This window comes from Cydia strobilella, chromosome 2, assembly GCF_947568885.1.
Source record: "Cydia strobilella chromosome 2, ilCydStro3.1, whole genome shotgun sequence".
Classification (NCBI taxonomy): domain Eukaryota; kingdom Metazoa; phylum Arthropoda; class Insecta; order Lepidoptera; family Tortricidae; genus Cydia; species Cydia strobilella.
This window is the reverse complement of record NC_086042.1, coordinates 16723086-16747165: the sequence shown is the minus strand read 5'-3', so window position 1 is coordinate 16747165 and position 24080 is coordinate 16723086. Positions and strand designations below refer to the sequence as shown.

Below are 24080 nucleotides of genomic sequence, written 5' to 3'. Positions count from 1 at the left end.
AATGGCCACTAAAAAAATAACCTATATGTCATACATAAAAGCGGCCGTATGCCGTATAGCTAATATGATTGCTGGTATCCATTGTTCATGCAGGTATACTCTTAAATATTATTTTGCTATAAAAGTGACGTACTCAGAAAGTGGCGAACTCAGAAAGCGAGGGCCTCAGAAAGTGGCGTTCTCAGAAAGTGACGTCCTTAGAAAGTGGTGTTCTCAGAAAGTGACGTACTCAGAATGTGACGAACTTAGAATGTGACAAACTCAGAATGTAACGTACAGAAAGTGACGTCCTCAGAACGTGACCTAACTCGAAAGTGACCTCTGAAGCATGTGACATACCCCGCCTGAACCTAGCTATATAGTTATTAAGTTACCTCTAGCGTTTTGTTAAAACATAAACGTTTTGTTTTCAGTTCCAAGATATGGTTGATCACAGATAGCGCTACGAGGCAAGATTGAATAAGACATGATTTGCTTTTATACATCTTAACCGATGAAATATTGTTTATTGCTTTAATTCCGTTACGCAAAAGTAAAAAAAAACCCGTAATTGGCCATTAAAGACTGCCACATAGAACTACCGCTCAGTACGGAGCGTCGCGCAGTACTTTCGAATTACTTCATGAATCTTCAAAACCAATCGAGATGCCACTATAAAAAAATGATAGGACATTTATACACCATAAGCTACATTATTCTGTAAAAATAAAAAAAATAAAAAAATGCGAAGATGGAAAAAAAAGTTGTAATACTAACTTCCGGTTTGTTATATGAAAATAAGATAAAAAAAACTTTTTTTATAAATTTTCAAGGAAATTAACTAATATTCTCAAATAATCACTATTAAGTTATTATTAAATCCATTGAAAGAATTGCTATAATAATTTTTAAAAAATCCGTTCCTCAAATTTTGTAGTTTTTTTAAATGCGTATAAATTTTTAACGAAGCAATATATTAAAAAAGTAATGATGCCAAATTTTTAGTTCACATATAGGTCCAATTAATCCAACTATGAACAAAATCCAGAACCTGACAATTTTTTTGCTGCCCGCTTGACGTGAAATGCCCCTATTGTTAGTTAGGTATGAATTTTTTCATCACTTCTACCAAAAATGTACACTGGAAAATTACCCTAACATGAACTACAACGAGATTATGTATATGATGCTACTTTTATGAATTTTAATATGTGGCCCGTAATAAGTTTTGAAATAAAACACAACTTAGGGAAAATGCTTACTTTTACTCCATAATCATTCTAATGACAGATGACATAAAATCGAGCGGTAACCGTGACAACCAGTATGTTGCCATGTATATAATCGAATATATCACATTCGTCCCCTTTTTTAAAAGTTTACTTAATTACAAAAGAAGTTTATATGAAAACTTAATTACAAATTTAACCTATCCGGCGCTCTTCGCGGTCTAGCTGACCTTCTTAACGTTGGGCTGGCTGTTACCTCCACAGGCTCCACATTAACGTCCCTTCCCTCTTCCTCTTCTCTAGCAGCTGGACTACACTCTGGTACTGCACTTCTAGCGTTTTCACTATTGTAGTCGGAATCTAGAGGTGCTTCTCTATTATCAAAATTCTCCTCGGTAAAAGGCTGACCTAATGGCTCCTCACTCAAAGTTTCAGGTCTAGTTTCATTTTCTACAGGTATGTCTGATTCGTATTCTACATTTGGGCTAAAACAAGGCCTCAGGGAGGACGCATGGTAATACTTAAGAATACCCTCAACATTTACTACATACCTAACAGCACTCAATTGCTTGAAAACAAGTCCTTTGACCCAACCCTTTCCTTTACTCAACTCCTTGCACCATACTCTATCCCCAACCTTAAAGTTAATTAATATTTGCTCTCTATTTTCTTTATGAGATTTTCTAGAAATTATATTATGTGGCTTCATTAAATCAAATCTGGTTCTAGGTTTTTGTTTAAATAAAATTTCATTAGGCGACATTCCAGTTGCATTAGGTGAGTTCCTGTAAGTAAAAAGGAAGTTCTGCAAACGTACTTCTCTAGATAACTTAGGATTAAGGTTCTCTAATCTAAGTAAGAATTTTTTAATGGTATAAACGGTCCGTTCCGCTAATCCATTGGATTGAGGATGGTACGGAGGAGTCTTGAGTGCTTCACATCCATTAGCTTTTAAAAAACTTACAAATTCCCTCGAGTTAAAAGGTGGACCATTGTCACTAACTAATTCGGCTGGTATCCCTATAAAAGCAAACGTCTCACATAATTTTTCAATAACTTGTGGAGCTGTGGTACCCTGCATAATATGTACATCTAACCATTTAGATCTAGAATCCACAATCATTAAATAGGTAGTCGATTTAACATAAAAAAAATCAATATGAACCCTTTCAAATTTTTTTTCTGTAGGTTTCCAAGAACTAAGTGAACATGCATTAGTAAAACTTCTAGAAGATTGGCAAATGTCGCAACGCAAAATTAAATTTTCAATATCCTGACCCATGTTCGGCCACCAACAGAATTCTCTCATAAACATTTTAGATTGTACCACCCCTTGGTGGGATTCATGAAAATTATTTAGTACCTTTGGCCTTAACTTTAAAGGAATTATTACTCTACTACCCCATAGTAAACATTTTTGCTCTACACACAACTCAGCTCTCTTTACAAAATACGGTTTTAGTGATTCCTCACTTACCCTTTTGGGCCACCCTGTATTCACATATTCACAAACTTTGCTCAGTATTGGATCAGTTTTAGTACAGAATGCAATCTCTTTATAGTTTAAAGGTGAATCATCAGAAAAATTCAAATAGCTTATTTCTGCCATTTCCACAGCTACTTTGGGTAAGGGTAAGCGTGATAAAGCATCAGCATTGGCCAGTAACGTGCCCTTTCTATACTTAATCTCATAACTATAACCCGAGAGTAAAAGAGCCCACCTCTGCAGCCTAGCATTAGCAGTTACTGGTATCCTTTTTAAAGGATCAAAAATGAATTTTAAGGGTTGGTGGTCTGTTACCAAAACAAACTTACGGCCATACAAATACTTATGAAATTTCTTTACAGCAAAAATAATGGCCAACGCTTCTTTCTCTACTTGTGAATAATTTTTTTGTGCACTATTTAAGGTACCGGATGCGAAACTAATTGGTTCCCCATCAATTTTATGACTAAGTACAGCACCGACACCATATTGACTAGCGTCTGATGTTAGATATAATTCTTTATTGCAATCATAATGTACTATTAACTGATTATCTAATAATATTTTTTTACTATTCTCAAAAGCTCTTTGGCAACTCTCTGTCCACTTAAATGGAGTGTCACTTTTTAATAAATTATAGATAGGCGTCAAGCATTCTGATAATCTAGGTAAAAATTTCCCATAGTAGTTTAATAGACCAAGATACGCCTGCACCTGAGTTACTGTTTTGGGTTCTGGTGCTTTCAAGATAGCCTCCACTTTCTCCGGTAATGGTTTAACCCCATCTTTGTTAATAATATGGCCAAGAAATTTAATTTCATTGGAGAAAAACTGACACTTCTCTAAATTGATTCTAACATTGTAGCACAGTAAACGTTTCAACACTTTTTCTAAATTCTGATAACAATCCAAAAGACTCTTTCCCTTTACCACAATATCATCAATAAAACACTTGACATTCCCTAATCCTTCTAAAATTTGGTCCATAGCACACTGAAAGACAGAGGGTCCACTTGAAACACCAAATTGTAACCTGGTTGGTCGAAACAAGCCTAAATGGGTGTTAATAGTCACATATTCCCGAGAGGTCTCTTCTAATAATAACTGTTGATATGCCCCCGATAAGTCCAAAACACAGAAAACACTACCCCCAGACAATTCAGTAAAAATGTCCTCGGGTATTGGAAGAGGATAGTGTTCACTGTCCAGTACTTGATTTAATGTCACTTTATAATCAACACAAACACGTATTTTCTTGTCAGCTTTTTGCGCCACTACAATGGGACTAGCCCATTTACTATGCCTTACCTTTTCTATGATACCAGCCTTTTCTAAACTTAATAATTCTTTTTCTACTTCCATTTTCTTTGAATAAGGTATGGTATAAGCTTTGTGAAAGATAGGTTCTGCTCCATGTTTAAGTTTTAAACTTGCCTTCAATTTCAAAATATGAGAGGACCTATCTTTCTCAAAAACTTTTGCATATTTCTGTTTAATGTCTTGAATTAGTTTTTTTTTATTCATACCTTCAGATTCAAGCAGTTTAATCTTAAAATACCTCTGCCATTTAGGAAAAATAACTCTTAACCAATTCCTACCAATTAATGGCTCAAAATATTTGTCACATTCAATCACTATTAAATATAATTCTTTTTTTATATTCTTTACCCATAACTTCACAGCTCCAACAGTCTTCAATGGCTCTCCTGATACCGATTTTAATTTAGTATTACATTTTCTTAAATCACTTTCACCAAAATACTTCTTAAAGTCCTTACAATGTATCACTGATTTACATGCGCCGGTGTCAACTTGCATTTTAAGAGAGATTCCATTTCCTAGTCACAAGGGTAACCACGCTGCTTCTTCCTCTTCACTGTCAATGTTTTGAATGCTTCCTAGGATGACTTCTTCTCCATCCTGGTCCTGTTCCGTATTGTCCTGCTCATCCAGCTGTTTCAGTGCATTCCTTTCCCCCACCGGTCGGAAATGACACTTAGTAGCAATGTGCCCTTGTCTTTGGCAATTGTAACAGGTCCAAGTCTTCTTAAAGCATCTGTCCGCAGTATGACTGCCCCCACAACGGCTACATTCTCTGGCATAGTGACGATTCTCTTCTTTTGAGTGTTGTTTTCTGTTATCATTACTCTGCATGTTGTCTCTATTCTTCATCGGAGGATGTACACTAACTTGCACTGGTGTGCGACTCTGCCCATGGACTGGCTTCTTGATTGCGGACACACTCCCTGCCGGTTGAATGTTTTTCGTCTCTTTTTCTGCACTCTCATAAGCTGACGCAATTTTTACAGCCTCGGCGAACGACAAGCCGTCTCCCACTGTTAACAACTTTTTGACTAGATGCTCCTTCATCAATCCGCACACCAACCTGTCCCGTAGTGCCTCATCTAAAAAGGTACCGAACTTGCATAAAGCCGCTTTTCCTTTTATCTCCACTACAAATTCGTTCACACTTTGGCCTTCTTTTTGCTTGCACATGTAAAACTCGTATCGACCAGCTATCGCAGATTTATTTACCACATAATGTTTAGTTAGGGCTTCGATTAATTCTGTATAACTTTTCTCTGATGGTTTCACCGGTGAAACGAGGTTTTTTAATACATTGTTTTTTAATACGTTATAAGCATTGGAACTTTCATGCCATCTTCGATGCAATTAACAATAAAAAACTGTTCGCTGTACTCAGCGAAGTCTTTTTCCGCATTATAATGTTCAATGCTTCCTATTAAAGCCATCTTCGTCGCCAATAATAAGTTTTGAAATAAAACACAACTTAGGGAAAATGCTTACTTTTACTCCATAATCATTCTAATGACAGATGACATAAAATCGAGCGGTAACAGTGACAACCAGTATGTTGCCATGTATATAATCGAATATATCACAGCCCGAACGAAGTATAAAACGCATACGATAGGTGGATATTGGAGTTATTGACACGCTAGGTTTTCATACAAGTTGCTGTATATCAAAAACCATCGCCAATTTCTCCACTTGTCTTAATAATGATATAGGATGACCCTACTAGGACGTAGGTGAGTGCCATGACATTGACCGGCTGCGGGCTGCGGCAGGTCAGGCCTAAATGTGACGTACCAGGTAAACCCTCAAGGTACGTCATAGTTGTGACTAACTTTTGACGCGAAATGCATTCGATGTGTGGATGGTGACTCGTGCATTCCGATACTCTAGTAAGATGGTAGTAAAAACAATTGATTTACGTAATGTGTAACAATAGCTCCAGAGAAAAGCTAATTCTCAGCGCATTAAACTAATATTGTCTTGGAAAATTACACGATTTGATAGTTCGTGGACTAATAATACCCATTAGATTAGATTAATAGGTATCATTCGAATATCTGGCCCTATATTATTTTTGGAAGAAAACTTTTATTTTAATTTTTTTAGTTAATTTCGTTCGTTCATTTTAGTTATATTTTTCTTCAATTTTTTTCTTAATTGAAGCATTGGAAACATTTCCGTTTGCTCCTAAACCTATAAGTATTTTACCAATTTTCAGTTCGTTACCATTATCGTTAATATGTCTCGTTTGTAATGCGATTTGATGCATTATGATAGCTAGGGTTAACTTCTTTCTACGACGAGTTCTGTGATATTTTGGATCAGTGCAGTCGAAGTTTTGGGAATGCTCGAAATATTTTTCAATGAGACTGCACATTTTTCCGATCTGTTAACTTGCGGCCATGGCGCACGTATTGGATCGTTCGTGAATAATGGCATAACGCCAAGAAAAACCTTCCGTTATATTGTAAACTATTTGGCGAGTAGTCGTAGTCAAATATGTTTTCTTTTACTTCTCATGCTCGTAAAGTTCGACTTTAAGTCGTGCGTAGACGACATAAAGTTGCGTATTATGCTATAATAGATAATTTTACTTTATGTTCTAGAGCATAAAGTAAAATCATCTATTACCACGCTTATTGGCTTAGCAATAAAGTCCAAAATCTGCCATACAAACTGCCAGCCCTGCCGGCGCGCGCCCGGCCGGCGTGCCCCGCGCCCCCGACCGGCCCAAGTACAATTTTCTTTAGTCTTGAATAAATACGTTAAAATAAACAAAAATATTGGATATTTTTGTATATTTTACTCAAAATCGAAGTGAAAAGCAGGGTGTATAACTAAGGCATAAATGTAAATTTTTATCCTCGACTATATTGGTCTTCGCTGCGCTCGAACCAATAAATTGCCTCGGATGAAAATGGATCGCTTTATGACCTTGTTGTACAATCTACTATTATTTGTCGTTAAGATCGCAGCACAGAGGTATTTAACACTTTGAACGCTTCACGTGTTGAACAAAAACGACACTACCTTACTTGAAAGTGAGCTTTGTCAGCGTCCGCCATAACACCTGCTTAATACCGTAAAATCTAATTTCTACAAAAAAAAAATTACAGTAGTACCTACACTATCAGATCTATGTGGGCGATTATAAATCGAGAAAAAGGTAAAAGTATCAGCGACCATCTAGACTTTACAGACTTAATCACCGACTCGGACGGGGTTAAATTTAAAACGAAGGAGGCTGCGGCCGACGCTTTGAATAACCGGTTTGCGGGTGCTGCTGCTGCTTGCGGCGCAGCGCCCGCCGACTTGTCGTATGCGCTTGCTGCGCTGCACGCCGCGCGACCGCCGGCTGACCGCTCCGTCAGGCTCAAACACTTCACACCAGACGAAGTGTTTCGTAACTACTCAGATAGCAAAGAAAACAACCAGGGATATCTTTAACATCTCCGTAATGCTAGTCCACTCATCCGAACGAGAACTCTCTCCGATTCTCTCGTACGTATTCAACAGGTCCCTTCGGGAGGGTGTCTTTCCCGATCCATTGAAGGAAAGTCGCATCTCGCCAATATACAAGGGCAAGGGGAGGAGAGACGACATGGACGCATAGACCTATCGCAATCATTCCGGTTATAGCAAAGATATTCGAGCACGGTCTGAGCTCCAGATTGACGGAATACTTAAGCGCCACAGGCGCCCTCTCCGATAGGCAATACGCATATAGGAAAGGTCGTTCAACGACGTCACTCGCACGAACAGTAGTCCGACTGGTTTTGGAGACTCGCGAACACAAGAGCCAAGTAGCAGTCCTCTGCTGCGACCTGTCGAAAGCTTTCGACGTAGCAGATCGAAATGTACTAGTCAGCAAACTTACGTACTATGGGGTTGAAGGACCTGCGCTGTCACTTATGGCCGACTTACTGCGGAACAGGAGGCAGGTTGTGGTCGCCGACCACGATCGAGTAAGATCTGACTCAGTGACCACATAAATGGGCGTAGCGCAAGGGTCCTCAGTCTCCGACTACTGAACGACCTACCGGACGCCATTAGAACCGGTGAAACATTCATGTACGCCGATGATGTGGCCGTCGTTGTGAGCGCCCCGACGTACGACGATCTTGAGAGGAAGCTAAGTTTGACCGCGGCAACAGTATCCAACTGGTTCACAAATAATGGCCTGATCTTAAACATAAAGAAAATGCATCATATACATTTCGATCTCTCTGGGCGGCAGATTAGGAATTTGTCAGTGTCGATCAATGGCGACCTTATTAATCAAGTCACAAACGCAGCATTCTTAGGGTTTGAACTCGATAGAGGCCTGACTTGGAGTCACCAAATTGACAAAGTATGCAACAAAGTAGCAACGGCATGCTTCCTATTAAAACGGCTGGCGCGATTTCTCCCAAGGCAAATCATTCGAGCTTGCTACTTCGCGACCGTGCATGCGCACCTCCAATATGGAGTCGACTTGTGGGCAACGGCAGCCGGTAGGGAGAGGGTATTTCGACTCCAAAAACGCGCAATAAGAGCCATAGCGCGCGTACCCCAAACGGACTCGGCGAAACCCCACTTTAAATCATTAGGTATTTTAACATTGCCTTCACTTTTAATCCTGCAAATGGCAGTGACTACGCGAGAAGAGGTAAATGCGACACCCGTGATCAATGATGTGGCTACGCGCAGGTACGCGACCCGCAGCGCTCGCTCTGGAAAGTTGCCTCTTGTCTCACATAAACTCACAAAATCGAGAAAACTTACGAACGTCATGGGTCGTAAGGTGCTCAACCACCTACCGGCTGACATTACTGCTGCACCAAGTGCGCCTATATTTAAGACTAAGCTCAAAAAATGGCTTCTCGAGCAGGCGTTTTACGACCATAGGGAGTTATTCTCTAATACATAGTGTAAGACGCTCTAATAATAATAATAATGCTATTTGTAATATTTAAGAGGCCGTAGTCGATTTTGGAGCAAAAATTTAAAATTGATAGATTTAGTCGTTGAAATTATACACGTTTTGTTACGTAATATCTAAATAACAAGTATTGATTTCTATTAGCACGTCTTCTCATCTTGCCTTTTAATAATGAGGTCGCGAGCGTGCGTCACCGGTAATGCATGAAGAGAAGGGGCAGTTTTTAAAAATTCATCAAAAAATCATGGTGGTAAATTATACAAATTGATGTATAAGAATAGTTTCAGCAAATGTTGTAGATTGTTTAAGTATCAAAATTACGTTGAAATTAATTCGATTTTCAGAGAAATTGTCACTTGTTTTGAAGAAATTTCTGGAGAAAATCGATTTCGTCTAACTTTCATTTACACTACTTCAAAGTCATAATAATAAAAATGTAGTCTGATAAACGTCAAGTACAGGATATGTGTAATACAAAATTACCATGTTTAGCAGTCCAAACTTTACGAAATTTACAAATAAGAGCGACTAAATCAGTGCTTTACGCGCGTTTACCTAAACGTCCATCAGAAAAGCAAACATTACTAATTTAGTGAGTATGTTTTCAAAAAACTGATCTGATAAAAGGTAAGATAAGAAGACGTGCTAATAGAAACCAGTACTTGTTATTTCAATTAGGTAACAAAAGGTGTAAAATTTCACGGACTAAATCTATCAATTTTACATTTTTGCGACTAAAATCGACACCGGCCTCTTAAGGATGACATGTAATTAAATATTACCAAATAAAATGAATATGAATATGAATAGTAGTTGTGCTTGGCGCTGTGGGCACGACTAGTAACAATGACTGGGTGTTCTTGGCATTCAAAAGGTTAATGTGAGTATCCATTTGTAAGTTTGCCTCGTTGTTTCAGCCGGACCCGCGGGTGTGTCACACGTCGCTCATGGAGCAGATCAAACGCGGCGCGACTCTGCGCCGCAACAAGCAATGCAACGATCGCTCCGCGCCCAAAATACGCTAGGCGGTCGCGGCGTGCATCAGCGGCTGCTTGGTAATGCTGTGCAACATTGCTTGCAACACACAACTACTTAATACCAAAGATAGATATAACTCCGTAATAGATGGATACAGTCTAAGGAAAAAACGTGCCTCGAAAATCAAGAAAATTTGATTCTCGTTCAGAGGGCGCTACTAGTTTTGGCCTACAGTCGTATAGATGGCGTTGACGGTTTCGTTTGTTATTTAACAATTTTAACGCATATCAGTGAAAGAACATGGGTCAAAATTATAAAAATAATTAATGCAAATAAAAAAAAAATTATCTATATTTAAATACATTCTATCGTATTTTTATAAATCTTTATTTTTAGTTTTAGAGTGTGTCGACAGATGGCAGTGAATTTACTGGGGTTACAAAATTTACTATGACAGTACCGCTCTAGTATAAGTTACTCTATGTTAATACATAGTTACGCCTGTAACTGTATTGATTTATTTATATAGATCTGACCAATAATCTACTTCTAAATATTTATATTGACAAATTACTATATAATGAATGACGTACCTAATCTAATTTTGTCGCGAAGGTTTTTTCCTCTTTTCGGAATTTGTGTAATAAAATTTGGAAACTAGGTATACATTTTATCGTCGGCATCATGAATGCCAAAAAAATGTTAAATGTAGATTTTCTTACAAGTTCGCTAAAATTATAGTAAGTAGACTGTTAACCCAAACAGCGTATATTAAACAAATACATACTTCTGACAAAAGTATGTACTATTTCTATTACACTTTACAATCGAAAGGATGCGACACTTCTTACACTTTAGACAAAAGTGCTAATCCGTATTCCTGCTTTCCCTCAAATACCGAACGCTTATTGTTTCATACACTTGTCTAGTACAATAAGTTTGCTGTACTTATTATATACCTACCTACTTAAACTATCAAAGCACTGCCGGACGTATTTATGAGATTAAATAAAGTTTAGGTTTTGACAATGTCGTAATTGACGGCATATTAGATATCAACATAAGTTAGTTTCACACACAATTATTAAAATAATTTTATGTAAAAATATTATTAACTTATGAATGATTGTGTTGAAACATCCTAATGATTAATATATACAACTCATATTTTACTAGGAAAGTCCCATAGGTATGTTGTATTCATTAATGTGAAGTATTGAATGACTTAAATGCTTGTAACTAAGGAAAACAGACGTCTTGCCTTGGGTGAGTCGTCGTCGACACTCTTATAATGTTAGAAATAAAGCCCCATTTGATGAATCCGTGTACATACATACATAAAGAAAACTAAAGAATGGTTTGTAATATATTAATTATGTCATTAATTCATTATTGCCTTACGAAATATGTATTAGGCCAAGCAATAAGAAGGTATAGAGGGAAATGCAAGGAACACAATTTTTAACTTCGTAGCTTTGTTTGGACTAGTTAGGAGATGAACATATCAAAAGTCCCCGGCCGTAACCCTGGTGCTGGGGGGAAAGGGGGGTTAGAAGGTTCCATTTTTCGGTTTTTCGATTATATCTCGGAAACTATGCGTCTGAGCGACTTGGCCACTTATACAAAAAATGAAAAGAGATTTAATTTGTTACAAGTTTTATTCAGTCAAGTTTTTCGATATCTTGTATAGTTTTTGAGATATCCGCTCTTGAAGGTTTATTTAGGGCTCTCATATTTATCTTGATTATCTACATCAGTCAAGCTGCTAGGCCGGGTTTGGTAACGTTTTCGTATAAATCGGGGGTGCTGAATTCATTTATGGTATCAACAATACACCTTTCCGAAGTAAAACCGATTTAGTTGAAATTTCTTAAATAGGATTTCTTAAGTCCCGAGACAGGATAAATATGTACATTTTTTACGCAGTGAATTTACTGAGGTTACAAAATTTAATACTGTCATAGTACATTTTGTAACCTCAGTAACTTCACTGCCATCTATCGACACACTTTAAAACTACAAATGAAGATTTATAAAAATACGATAAAATGTATTTAAATATTGATAAATGTTTTTTTTTTTTAATTTGCATTAATTATTTTTATATGATGTTGACTGTTCTTTCACTGATATGCGTTAAAATTGTTAAATAACAAACGAACCTGTCAACGCCCTCTATACGAGAGTAGGCCAAAGGTAGTGGCGCCATCTGATCGAGAATCAAATTTTCGTGATTTTCGAGGCACGTTATTTCCTTAGACTGTATCCATCTATTACGGAGTTATATCTATCTTTGGTATGATTTTTATGTTTCGTTGAATTCAAACCTTCCCCTATACGACTAAGTCTTATTGAATCATCTATAGATTTTTAACCGACTTCAAGATTTCAAAGGAGGAGGTTCTCAATTCGGTTTTTTTTTTTTTTTTTAATGTTTGTTACTCCATAACTCCGTCATTTCTGGACCGATTTTGAAAATTCTTTTTTTGATTGTAAGTATATACATACAGATTGGTCCCGTTTTTGTCAAAAAGCAGTTCTGATGATGGGATCCATGAGGAATCGAGGGAACTCCTCAAATGTTAAAGGCATATATATAGTGATTTTAGTATTTTCATCAACAAATCAAGCACTTACATTTAAAAAAGTGACATTTGATGAAGTGGAACTGCTGATGATGATCAGAACGGAACTCTTCAATGACGCATAGTTCACGTTTGGCGATTTGTCCTCTTCGTTATGTTTGTTAAGCAAGTTAGGTTTCAAGAAACATTTTTGTGAAGCTCGAGTTCTGATGATGGAATCCATGAGGAATCGAGGGAACTCCTCAAATGTGAAAGGCATACATATAGTGATTTTTGTATTTTTATAAACAAATCCAGCACTTCCATTTTAAAAAGTGACATTTGATGAAGTGGAACTGCTGATGATGATCAGAACGGAACTCTTCAATGACGCATAGTTCACGTTTGGCGATTTGTCCTCTTCGTTATGTTTGTTAAGCAAGTTAGGTTTTCAAGAAACATTTTTGTCAAGCTCGAGTTCTGATGATGGGATTCATGAGGAATCGAGGGAACTCCTCAAATGTGAAAGGCATACATATAGCGATTTTTGTATTTTTATCAACAAATCCAGCATTTACATTTAAAAAAGTGACATTTGATGAAGTGGAACTGCTGATGATTATCAGAATGGAACTCTTCAATGACACATAGTTCACGTTTGGCGATTTGTTCTCTTCCTTATGGACCCAAACCCAAACTTGGACCCGGACTCGGACCCGGACCCGGGTCTAAACATGTACCCCAACTCGGACCCGGACCCGGACCGAACTCTGACCCAAACCTGGACCCGGACAGCCGGACACGGATCCGGACTCAGATCCGGACCCAGACCCGGACCCGGAAATGCTACTAGAAAAGTGGGTTAGGTGGGTGGGTAGCTTTTGAACTGCGATTCTCACAGAACAGAACTGCTATCAGAAAAGTAGGTTAGGTTAGGTTAGAGCTGTGACCCTTACAGAAACGAAATGCTACCAGAAAAGTAGGTTATGTTAGGTTAGAACTGCGACCCTTACAAAAACGAAATGCTACTAGAAAAGTGGGTCGGTTTACCTCCTTTTCTACATAATTAGGCAAAAGATGCTGTCTTTTTCATTTAATTGTCTGGAATCTAAGAATGCTTTCAGCGGCATCCCCCATTGAAGTCGGTTTTTTTTTCTTAAAAATTATTATATATAATAATATGTTATAAAACTATGAAAACGGATTATATTACTACACTTATACCGTCAGTCACCCGTTGACCACGAACGCTGTAAAGAGTTCGAAACGTCGGGATGTATTATAAATTCAATATACGCGATATAATCCGTTTTCATAGTTTTATTTCATGAGTAACTATCGCGGTAACCGAAGACAATATTAATAATATGTTGTTTTTTTTTCTTTAAAGGTACGCTAAAAGTGAAACTATCCTACGAGAAACCATCAACTAAAACTTTTCATCGGAATATCAAAGAATTCTACTATGTGTATGAATATGGTTAACTAACATCGAAATAATCTTCAAAATAAAAGGATCTATGGCATAATGTTTGTATTGGTCACTAAATTTTGGGACAGTTTAAAATAATCACGGGTTTTGGACTTAGCATGTGACTTGATTTTTGGGGATGTACCTAGTTATAAGTATAAGTGAAATATACATTTATTGGGTCCTTTTAACTATGCTTGAAAGATTATTGTGTCAATGTATTTAGTTCTTCGACAATGTCTGATCACTAGAATAAGTAGTTTGTGTAACAGGTATATTCGAGTCCTCCCTATAAACGTTTCGATAACACATAATCAGTATAGGTACATAATCAAGAAGTAGTTATATGAAAATAAAACATATCTTTGACTTGATACATAGTTTTGAAAGGCGAACGTCATGGTCGGCCATCCAGTTAATGTCCGCCATTTAAAGTTTAGTAACGCCCAGGCGAATTTTAATAAAAATATCGAATATTTGTACTGTGTAATGTTTATATAATTATATTAATAGATTATATTTGAACCTTTTTCAAGGACTGTAGGTAGTAAATGAGGCTAACTAACTTATTATTTTTTTAATGCGCAAGCTTGTATTGAAATAGTAGATAAATACATGTAATAGCTGTGTTTTTGTAGATACGCTCGTTTCTGTACAATATCTAAATATCATCCTAACTTTTTAACGATTATTTTTCAGTTTATTTTAATTTTATAATATTTCAACTGGTAACGAGCAGTACTGATATTTTGTAGTTTTAAAGAGTTTTAAGTGTGTTTATAAAGAAAATAGTTGTGTAGGGTAGCTGACATATCTGTTAAAAAAAGTAACTTTAATTAAACGTCCATACCTAAGTCCCGTTGTCGATTGTATTACCTTGCTTTTTGACAACGTGAGAATTGTGGTGAGAATATTTTCTATAAAGACATTGTAGAACAGTGTTTTCTAGTTTATAAAAAAAAAAATATTTTGGTTCATTACACGCAGTTCTAAAATTTACCTAACGCTTAATTTTCTTTTAAACAAATTAATTCCAGGAAAATTTACAGAATGGGCACGAATAACGTTGATAACTTCAAGCATAGATTCGCGTGCTTCGTTAAGTAGAAAGTTAAGTAATGTACCTATTGATGAAAGCGCTTAGTTTATTTTGGTTTAGCATAAAAAATAAACAAGTCGAAAATCTCTGCAGTCAAACTCATCTTAATCAATATAATGTCATTGACATACACCGTTCGCTATCGGCTATCAATAGTGTTGTTTCAAATTGTTTGAAACGCCTGTGTTACGTTCTATATTAATCAAACGTTGCCCTAAAATGCAACTTTTACCCTAAAAACTGCTTTAAATATGTTAAATTAACAAAATATATTTTGACAGATGCTCTCGCGACCAAAACGATATTTGAAAAGTGTGTGGCGTCACACACATAGTTTGACACATATAGTTTGTCAAAGGAGTGTCTCATTTCAAACAGACAGAGACAATCATACTATCTTTGTCTTACACTAGTATTAGCACCCAAAAGAAAAGGATGAGTATAGTTTTTTTTGTTCTTATTTACTGACAATTTGGTTTGCCAACTAACTACATACACACGAAGAAGATACGACTGACATTTGTCATTTGTTGTTGACCGCCTAACTGTCAACAGTGTCAAACCGAGAGTTGTGACGTCATCAGAATCTTCAACGTCGTTTCGACTTGGGTCACGTGACGTATTTTAAATTCAATGTTTACAAAAATATGCTCATTAGAGGTCCACTGAAGGTAGTTTTTATAATCCATGTTTTTTTTTATAATCCAAAAGAATTTATTGAGATACATTTCTGCCCAAGATTTATAGATGGAAACAACCCTATTGCTATTACATATTGTAGTTACCTAATGCGAGCACGCTGTTTACAAAAAAAACTGAACGCAATTTAATTATTTCTATAAAATATTTTCTAGCGAATCACTTCTTTAAAATTCGTCCTAATGCCATGTGGTTAGACTTTAGTTGTTTGCGCCCACCCTGTATAGTAAGTACTTTATTAATTATTATACCTAATAAAACTATCATTATACGAAAAACCCAAAATACCAATGCTAATACCTATATTTATCTATCTATTTGTATTTTACCACCACAATTCTCGCTAAGCGTGTCAACATTGTCAACTCCGCATCATGGGCGCTTGCCACACTTAACGATAAGTATTAAAGAATGTATTGATTAAATTGGTGAATTAAAATGATTATTGTCTACCTTCTGTTTTAATTTCATTCCCTTTCTTTGGATTAGTATATAGCAAGGATAAATCAATTTTCTAATTTAATCTGAAAAAGAGCCGGCCAAGTTAATACGATACGAACAAAGCAAAACACAAAAACTATCACAAAAATATATTGGCGGCACGGCACTTCGTTTTATTAAAATAGAAAAAACCGGCCAAGTGCGAGTCGGACTCGCGTTCCAAGGGTTCCGTACATTACACAATTTAAACAATGTATTTTGAATCTTGAATAGTGTTATCTAAAGGTATCTATTTTGTGTATTTTTTTCAAAATTTTAGACCCAGTAGTTTCGGAAATAAAGGGGGCGAATGGTAATTTTCACAATGAGCTCTTTCATTTGATATGTAACACGATATAGTTTGAAAAACTTTATTTTTTAATTTTCACATTTACCCCCAAAAGTGGCCCCCATGTTTAAAATTCATTTGTTTACGTTACATGTCCGTCTTTGGGTCACAAACTTACATATGTGTACCAAATTTCAACTTAATTGGTCCAGTAGTTTCGGAGAAAATACGCTGTGACAGACGGACAGACAGACAGACAGACGCACGACCGCACGAGTGATCCTATAAGGGTTCCGTTTTTTCCTTTTGAGGCACGGAACCCTAAAAATAAGTTTTGTTTTACTAAGCCTTGGAATTTAGTATATTTAGGAACCCGTCAATTTTTGAAGAAAAATATAACTCGTTAGTAAATTGCTGTGAGTGCGAAGTCTAATTTTGGAAACAACAATTATTTAGAACGTATAATAGGTATATAAATCTAAACGATGATGATTATGGAGGTTGATACTTGATTTTTCTATGAGAATACACTAAAGATACCTTATTTTATACAAAAGTAAAAATTGTTGAAATCAGTTCACATGATTGAAGAGAATTTAGTATAGAGGCGTATTGTCAAAGTAAATTTTGTAGTCACAGTACTGCCGTCTTTCGACACAGGATTAAAACTTAGAACGCCATTTGACTTTGATCCTTGTTCTTTCATTGATATTTAAACAAATTTAACACATGTCAGTGAAAGAACAAGGGTCAAAGTCAAATGGCGTTCTAAAAGTTTTAATCCTGCGTCGAAAGATGGCATTAAATTTACTGTGACTATAAAATTTGCTTTGACAATACACTTCTATTCTAAATTCTCTTAAACACGATAAAGCATTATCCCTAAAAAACAAACCTACATACAATGGTCGCACATTAGTTAGCTGATTTTCCAATAGATAGCGCTGTACACAATTAAACTTTGTATACATACTTCTGGTCAAAAATCTTCAATTTTTATAGTTACAGGAAATCTTACAATTTATACGGAACCCTTAGTGCGCGTGTTAAACGAACTCACACTTGACCGGTTTTTTTCCTATGGAAGAAAGATTGCACACATTGGTGCATTAAATGAAAAAATGAAACTGCCATGTTTGTGCGTTGTATCACTTGTAGGCATGTATTTGTAATGCTGTGTTAACTTATTTAAATGTTTAGATATTTTTATAACTTAAATGTAAAGATATATTTGATCTCGATTCTCGACTGTACGTGTAGCTGTTTTCCGGATACCGATATAACCTAATTTAATATATGTAATAAATAAATCAGAACCTAGTTTCTGATTGAACCAAATTAACGCGATAAGTTCAAAATTTACGATATGTTCGTAAGGTGTGTAATTGCGTCTCACATTTTGCTCAATAAGAGAGTGAGATGCAACGACATTGGACCAAGAAATTGGACAGTTGGAATACCATCCTAAAGTATTTAAGGGTCTCCGGCAACTTTCCGGAAACTTTGTACTTAAAATTAGCTTCAGATACTACGGTTAAAAAATACAGCGAATTTAAGTTTTTCATACAAAACTTGTTTTTGCTCTATTTCATTTGTTTTATGGACTGGAGCTATATAAACTAATTTCAGACCTAGATATACCCCATGTCAATGTATGTGCAGTTTCATTACAATCCAACACGTAGTATTAAAATGAGAGCGGAACTACGTTTGTATGGGAAGGTGCAATTCGGCCGAGCTTGCCGGGCAGAGCGGACTAGGCGTCGGAGCTTTCTTGTGTCGTTTAGTAGAGTAGTGTGTCATTTATATAAATTGAAAGTCCCTAGTAGGTATGGTAACTCTTTGATAAGACTACTTACCTGATGAGTTGATGACGTAGAGATCGTGTAAATTCGGGAACGTAGAATTATTACATCAAACGTCAGTGTTTTAAATAAGGAAACTGTTAATTAATCCACAGAACCTTTATGCACTAGATGGACCATACCTAAGTATGCGCTTGCGCTCATTGATATAGACGCAGTTTTAGTACTATTATAGTTATTCTGTGATTTAAATACGAACTATGCATTCGTATAATAAAAAAATCAACTAAATGTTGAGGGATTGGTTAAATACAGGTTGGTCTATAGTGTGGTGTATTGGGCAAGGAGGTATATATGCGGTTTTCAAACTTACCTAACCCGTCCCCGAAATTCCCAATGCACCTTATGGTTAGAATGGTGCAGGATGCAACTGTATAAGCGACGAAAACGATCCTGACATTTACACCTATGTGTAAACGCGGACTCTATTTTAAGGCAATCTGTGATATAAATATAAGGAAACTAATATAATATAATAGGTAAAGCTGTCCGGCAGTTCAGTTCATTTCTGCTAGCCACGGTAGCAGGACAACATATAAAGGGAATATTCCCTGTGTTGTTCTAGCTATTCGATAGCTAAACCTTATCTTTTATCTCCTCTGGGGCATATTTTTAATTATTTATTTTTATAATTTTATAAATATTAAAATAAACCAGTTAAACCTGATTCGCGTTACAATATTCTTAAACAAAAGATTCGTGGAAACATGTTTTATTGTGTGACAATTACGGTGATTATTGGCGTCCTTCTGGCCGTAGATGCGCTGCGCCTTCCAGGTATCATAGATGGTGAGTTTATCCTTTTCATTTCAAAATTAGATACCTAGGTACTTCATGGTCACCATTTAAAAAAAAAACTTGTAACTACATAGGTACTGTTCCGTACAGTAGTTGTATAAAAATTTACTTGATTGATATTGCTCAAATGATTTCTTTTACAAGTAGAACTATGAATTTGTGTATTTTTTTGCTATACATAGACAATATTTGTTTTCATTTGTTGACGTTTGATACGTTGTCTTTAACCATTATTTGTTGCTTAATCTTTCCGTTTGTCATGATACCTCATGATACATTAGGAACACATTGCACAAAGTCTGTAGGCAAAATAATTCATAATATGTATATTTTTTAGCATATCAGCCGTGCGGAGTGGAGGCAAGCCCGAACCCGGTTCACCAAAACCCTTGGTTGGTGTTGCTGCGTTACTACCGGCGAGGTAGCGCGGTCGACATCCGTTGCGGCGGGACCCTCGTCGGCAAGAGGCACGTCGTCACGGCAGCACACTGCGTTAAGATTAGAGCCGATATGTAAGTTTTGTATACCGTAAACTTTTTTAACATTTACTTCCAGAAAAAACAGCGATTCTCTATCGAATTGCTATTGCGTAGGTATGTAGTGTCCCTCTTAACAGTCACCCTTATCCCTTTATTAGGAATTAGATATATGTATGTAGATTGTTTGGTAGAGTATCACTCTTTTTTCAAGCCAGGCAATGTTTGGCATGTTAGTTTACTGTACTTACAAGTTAAGATTTCGTGCCTTTTGGTTTTTTTGTACAAGAGATCCCAAATCGACATGCATGAGACTGTTTTGGCATTCGCACATGCCCTAAGTTCATTTAATCAGTAGATCAATTCGTGAAAAAAAAAAACTGAATTGAGTTTTACATAAAGTACCTACATGATAAATATTTCTTTCTTGTCTACAACATCTGGCTACCTTTTTCCAGGTATAAAGTACGTTTAGGAGAGTATGACTTAAGGACCAAAAAGGATTGTGTGCAGGGCGTATGCTCCAAGGCAAAGCAAATAGACGTTACTGACGTCACAATCTACCCGGCCTACGACGGCTCCAGCCACGATATCGCGGTTTTGACGCTCGGTTCTGATGCCCCATACACTGGTAAGATATTTATCCTTATAATTTTCCTTAACTGCGTGCTAAACTAATCATTACTTTAAGTAATTACTAATAGACACTAATTTGAACAGGATTAATGATTTCGGAAGTATTTAACTGTTTTTACAACTGGGTGCGCGGTTTTAGTACATTGTGCAACGCCCCCTCGTTGCACGATGTACTAAAACCGTGCACCGAAATTGCGCGAAAACGTGTAAGCGAAATTTTGTAAACGAGGTCTATAATTCCCGACAGCCGCAGGCAATTACAATATTCTTACACACAATGTTTTTTATCACACTTGCGAATAAATAAAAAAATTTTTAAGCGAAATAATTATTAAATAAGGTGACATTTCAAACATTCGTCCGCCATATGGTCATTTCTTGACAAGTTAGGCATCGAAGGCATTCAGCCACGATTGAAAATTGTGTAAAAATATTTAAAACGGCTATTAAATTCATCAAAATAAATAGTTTTAAACATAAACAAAAATATTAAAGTATAAACGTCAGTATTTTAAAAGTAAAACTCCCTTATACCTTGACTTTAAACAAAGTATTTTACTTTCAACCCACTTGGTACGTATGAACATTTTTTTTTCACAATCAATTAAATGTAAGCCCCCGTAACACACACCCCACACGTAAATGTAACTCCCGTGGGAACAATTATAGGCCTTCACAGTACACCCGCATGAAATAAGATCTTTTTCGGGCAAGTGTGATGAAAATTATTTAATCGTCGCATGTAATTATGAACATAATAGTAATAATCCTAATCGAACCACTACTAATTTACAGATTTCATCCGACCGATTTGTCTTCCATCTTCCCCGGCAGCCAACGCTACTTTCGTCACGTCAGGTTGGGGCGAGATTCCCAAAACCAACGAGTACAGCAACGTAAAGAAGAAGATCGAACCGTTACCTCAGTGGAACTTCACGGACTGTGTGAACGCGTACAAGTACACCGATCTACCTCATGATGTAATCTGCGCGGGGGGAGAAGATGGCATAGATACTTGCCGGGGTGATTCCGGTGGTCCCCTAGTGCAGTACAAAAACAGAGCCGAACTGACTGGCGTGACCAGCAAGGGTTTTGTCGTCTGCGGGACGGAGGGCAAGCCTGGCATCTACACCAACTTTTTAACTTACGTTAACTGGGTTAAACAGATAATGGATAAAGTTTAATTAGGAAATAGCGTCAGCTACCTGTGCCCGGTGACAGCGTAAACAACATTGCGCAGATTATAATTGTATTTTTTGTTGTGGATCGAATTGATGACCACCGGACCATTAAAGTGACTTTACAAGTTAGAATGGGCCAGGAGACCCGCTATCGATGAATAAAGCGTGGTCTGTAACCGCAGCAGAGGCTCTAGCTCAAGTAAAGTGCAAGGCAACTAGTCGACGTTAGTGTGAGTGTACCTACATAATTATGATGTTTCTTTGATAGGGATAAAATACACTGACTGAATTTTAATAGTCGTATTATTTTAGCGTCACTTAGACTTAAATATATTCCTTAATACAAACCCTTATTGCTAATGACGATCGCCACTCGTTAATACTTACTCGAATTTATCTCGATAAAAGGCGAATTAATAGGGAGTCCTTATAACTTTGTAATATGAGTAGGTACGCACATTCCCAGAGCCAAATAGCTAATTAGTTTAGCAGTCCAATACGCGAGTTTACACGAAACGGTCCTATTAATTATGTTCAACATGTGTACCTATCAATAAGTCCACTTGAAAAAAGTAGAAAACTGAAGTTTATTTGAAACACCATACTTAATTACATTAGTAGGAAATAAATGAATGCAAATGGTCAGGAGAATAATCACGGATTGCAATTAAGTATCTAACATTTATTATAATTATTTCTAGATCAAAATTGTATATGAACCAAACAACCATCGTTATGCCGAATAATCAGTCTTCTTGTAGATATTTTTAGCATCTTGCTACCAGCTTACATTTTTTCTATGAATACATATACATACTTAAACAACTTTACTATTACAGACTATATTACAATTTTTACAAAGTTTGGACTAGATCTTCTGGGTTAAGTAACTGTTTTAACATCAACAATATTTTATGACAACATAACAACTAGGTAAAATGATACATCAAGTCCTATTGATGCATGGAATTTGTAACTACAAAATGTAAAACAAAATATCCACGTTTAACTAAAAACTGGTAAGTAGATATAACCGACTCTCCTACATATAATTTCTTATATCTATATACGTATATGAAATGTAATTAACAATAGTTTTGTTCATAATAAAAAATGTAGGTACCTATAACAAAATAGAAAAGATAACGACGTGTAGTTTAATACTTTCTCGTATAGTACTTAAATTATGTACCTACAAACTTTTTTAGAAATGCTCTGTTTGAAAACTTCAAAGTACGAAATGTAAAAACCTAATTTTACCTATCAGTGAAAGGAAAGCAATCCTTCCGTATACCGCGGGAATAATACATTACGATTCAAGTGCGAAAAATAGGAAATTCGCAACGAGTGGCGATAAATTAAAACACGACCGAAGGGAGTGTTTTAAATCGACACGAGTTACGTAACTACGTCGAAAATTTAAAGGGCCATATGGACTGTAAAACGTTGTACGATACACGTGCGAATAGGTAATTCCTATTTTTCGAAAATCGGTTAATTTATTTAACACTTTTGCTCATGTTTTAAAGGTCAGTTTTGCTAAATAATAAATAGGTATAGTTAGCTAGAAGTTTCAATAACTAATTGCGGGTTTAAGGGCAGTGTGGTTTCGATGACAATTCGTTTTCCTTGAAATTCGACAGTTTTTTGACAATTTCAACGTAACAATGCTACGGAACATTGGCACCTTGGTAATGGTCCATGGAATCATATTCCTTTACCATTTTAAAAAAAGGTAATTCTTCCTTGTCTAGTTATCTGTGGTGTGGTTGCCGACATGCCTCTGAAAAAGAAATAATTTGTTGGAGTTAATATCTTGAAACCATGTTAAGTGATGGATCTGAAACATCTCTGTCGGTCTAATTCGGTATACATATACATAGGTAGTTGAGTGAAAGAGTGATCGTTGCAGTGTGTGTTGCGCTTTAAGTTTAAAGTTATGACGGATAGAGAAATAATTAGTTTTTTATACAGTTACCTATATAAATTACATAAATAAATAATTATTTAAACTTACTTCTCGGCACGCTCTTGAGTGTGGATTTTGATACACTATCACTGTCCTCAGACTCTGAACACACTTGAAAACTGGTTTCTGAAATTGAAGAGATAGGCATATTAAGCTGGACGCTTTTTAAGGGTCACATAATGTGAATCATCATACTAATAATATAAATGTGAAGGTTTGTGAGTTGGCACGCAAAAAGACTGAAGCGGGTTGCGATAAAACTTGGTATAGTGTTAATTGTACCAATTGAGCTTGTTTACTCCAAGAGGCTCAAGAATACAATACCATTGAGTGGTAAACCACAAATTAGAGGATAACTACCTCGTAGTAAGAACAGATTATAACCGCCTTGAAATGTTAGTATAGATTAACAACTCTATTTTTTTTACAATAGACTACAAAATCCACTAACTAAATAATGGCTACGCAGATATCTAACATTATCCCGTAAACCATCACCTACTTAAGGGGTTGCAATTTATTACGAGATTACTGAGGGGGAGGGGCTGGGGGCAGATTAACTACTTGTACGCGGAGCAAATGCTATCTAATTTGAGTATGTTGCTACACCATTTCAAGGTCAATGTATCTCGCATACCAG

At 36.3% G+C, this 24080-nt stretch overlaps 3 protein-coding genes across 6 annotated transcripts in view; 2 read left to right on the top strand and 1 right to left on the bottom strand.

The window, feature by feature from the left end:
* Positions 1-15351, top strand: part of LOC134752265 (protein MTSS 1) — a 192531-nt gene extending 177180 nt beyond the window's left edge. For all 4 annotated transcript variants that reach the window (XM_063687915.1, XM_063687909.1, XM_063687900.1 and 1 more), the window contains 2 exons: positions 9853-9990; positions 13868-15351. In XM_063687915.1, the coding sequence (XP_063543985.1) occupies positions 9853-9960 (108 nt within the window). In that variant the 3' untranslated portion in view covers positions 9961-9990; positions 13868-15351. The remainder of the gene's footprint in view (positions 1-9852; positions 9991-13867) is intronic.
* Positions 15352-18880: 3529 nt separating this feature from the next.
* Positions 18881-21766, top strand: LOC134752586 (CLIP domain-containing serine protease HP8-like). The gene is made up of 4 exons (XM_063688258.1): positions 18881-19169; positions 19516-19690; positions 20113-20285; positions 21086-21766. Exons 1-4 carry the CDS (start codon positions 19088-19090, stop codon positions 21472-21474), a joined length of 819 nt encoding a protein of 272 aa, XP_063544328.1. The 5' UTR covers positions 18881-19087; the 3' UTR covers positions 21475-21766.
* Positions 21767-22777: 1011 nt separating this feature from the next.
* The window catches only part of LOC134749621 (cell adhesion molecule Dscam2-like), a 167045-nt gene continuing 165742 nt past the window's right edge, over positions 22778-24080 (bottom strand). Inside the window, exons 30-31 of the mRNA XM_063684641.1 lie at positions 23489-23566; positions 22778-23254 (exon numbers count right to left, since the gene is read on the bottom strand). Of these exons, the coding sequence (XP_063540711.1) occupies positions 23226-23254; positions 23489-23566 (107 nt within the window). The 3' untranslated portion in view covers positions 22778-23225. The remainder of the gene's footprint in view (positions 23255-23488; positions 23567-24080) is intronic.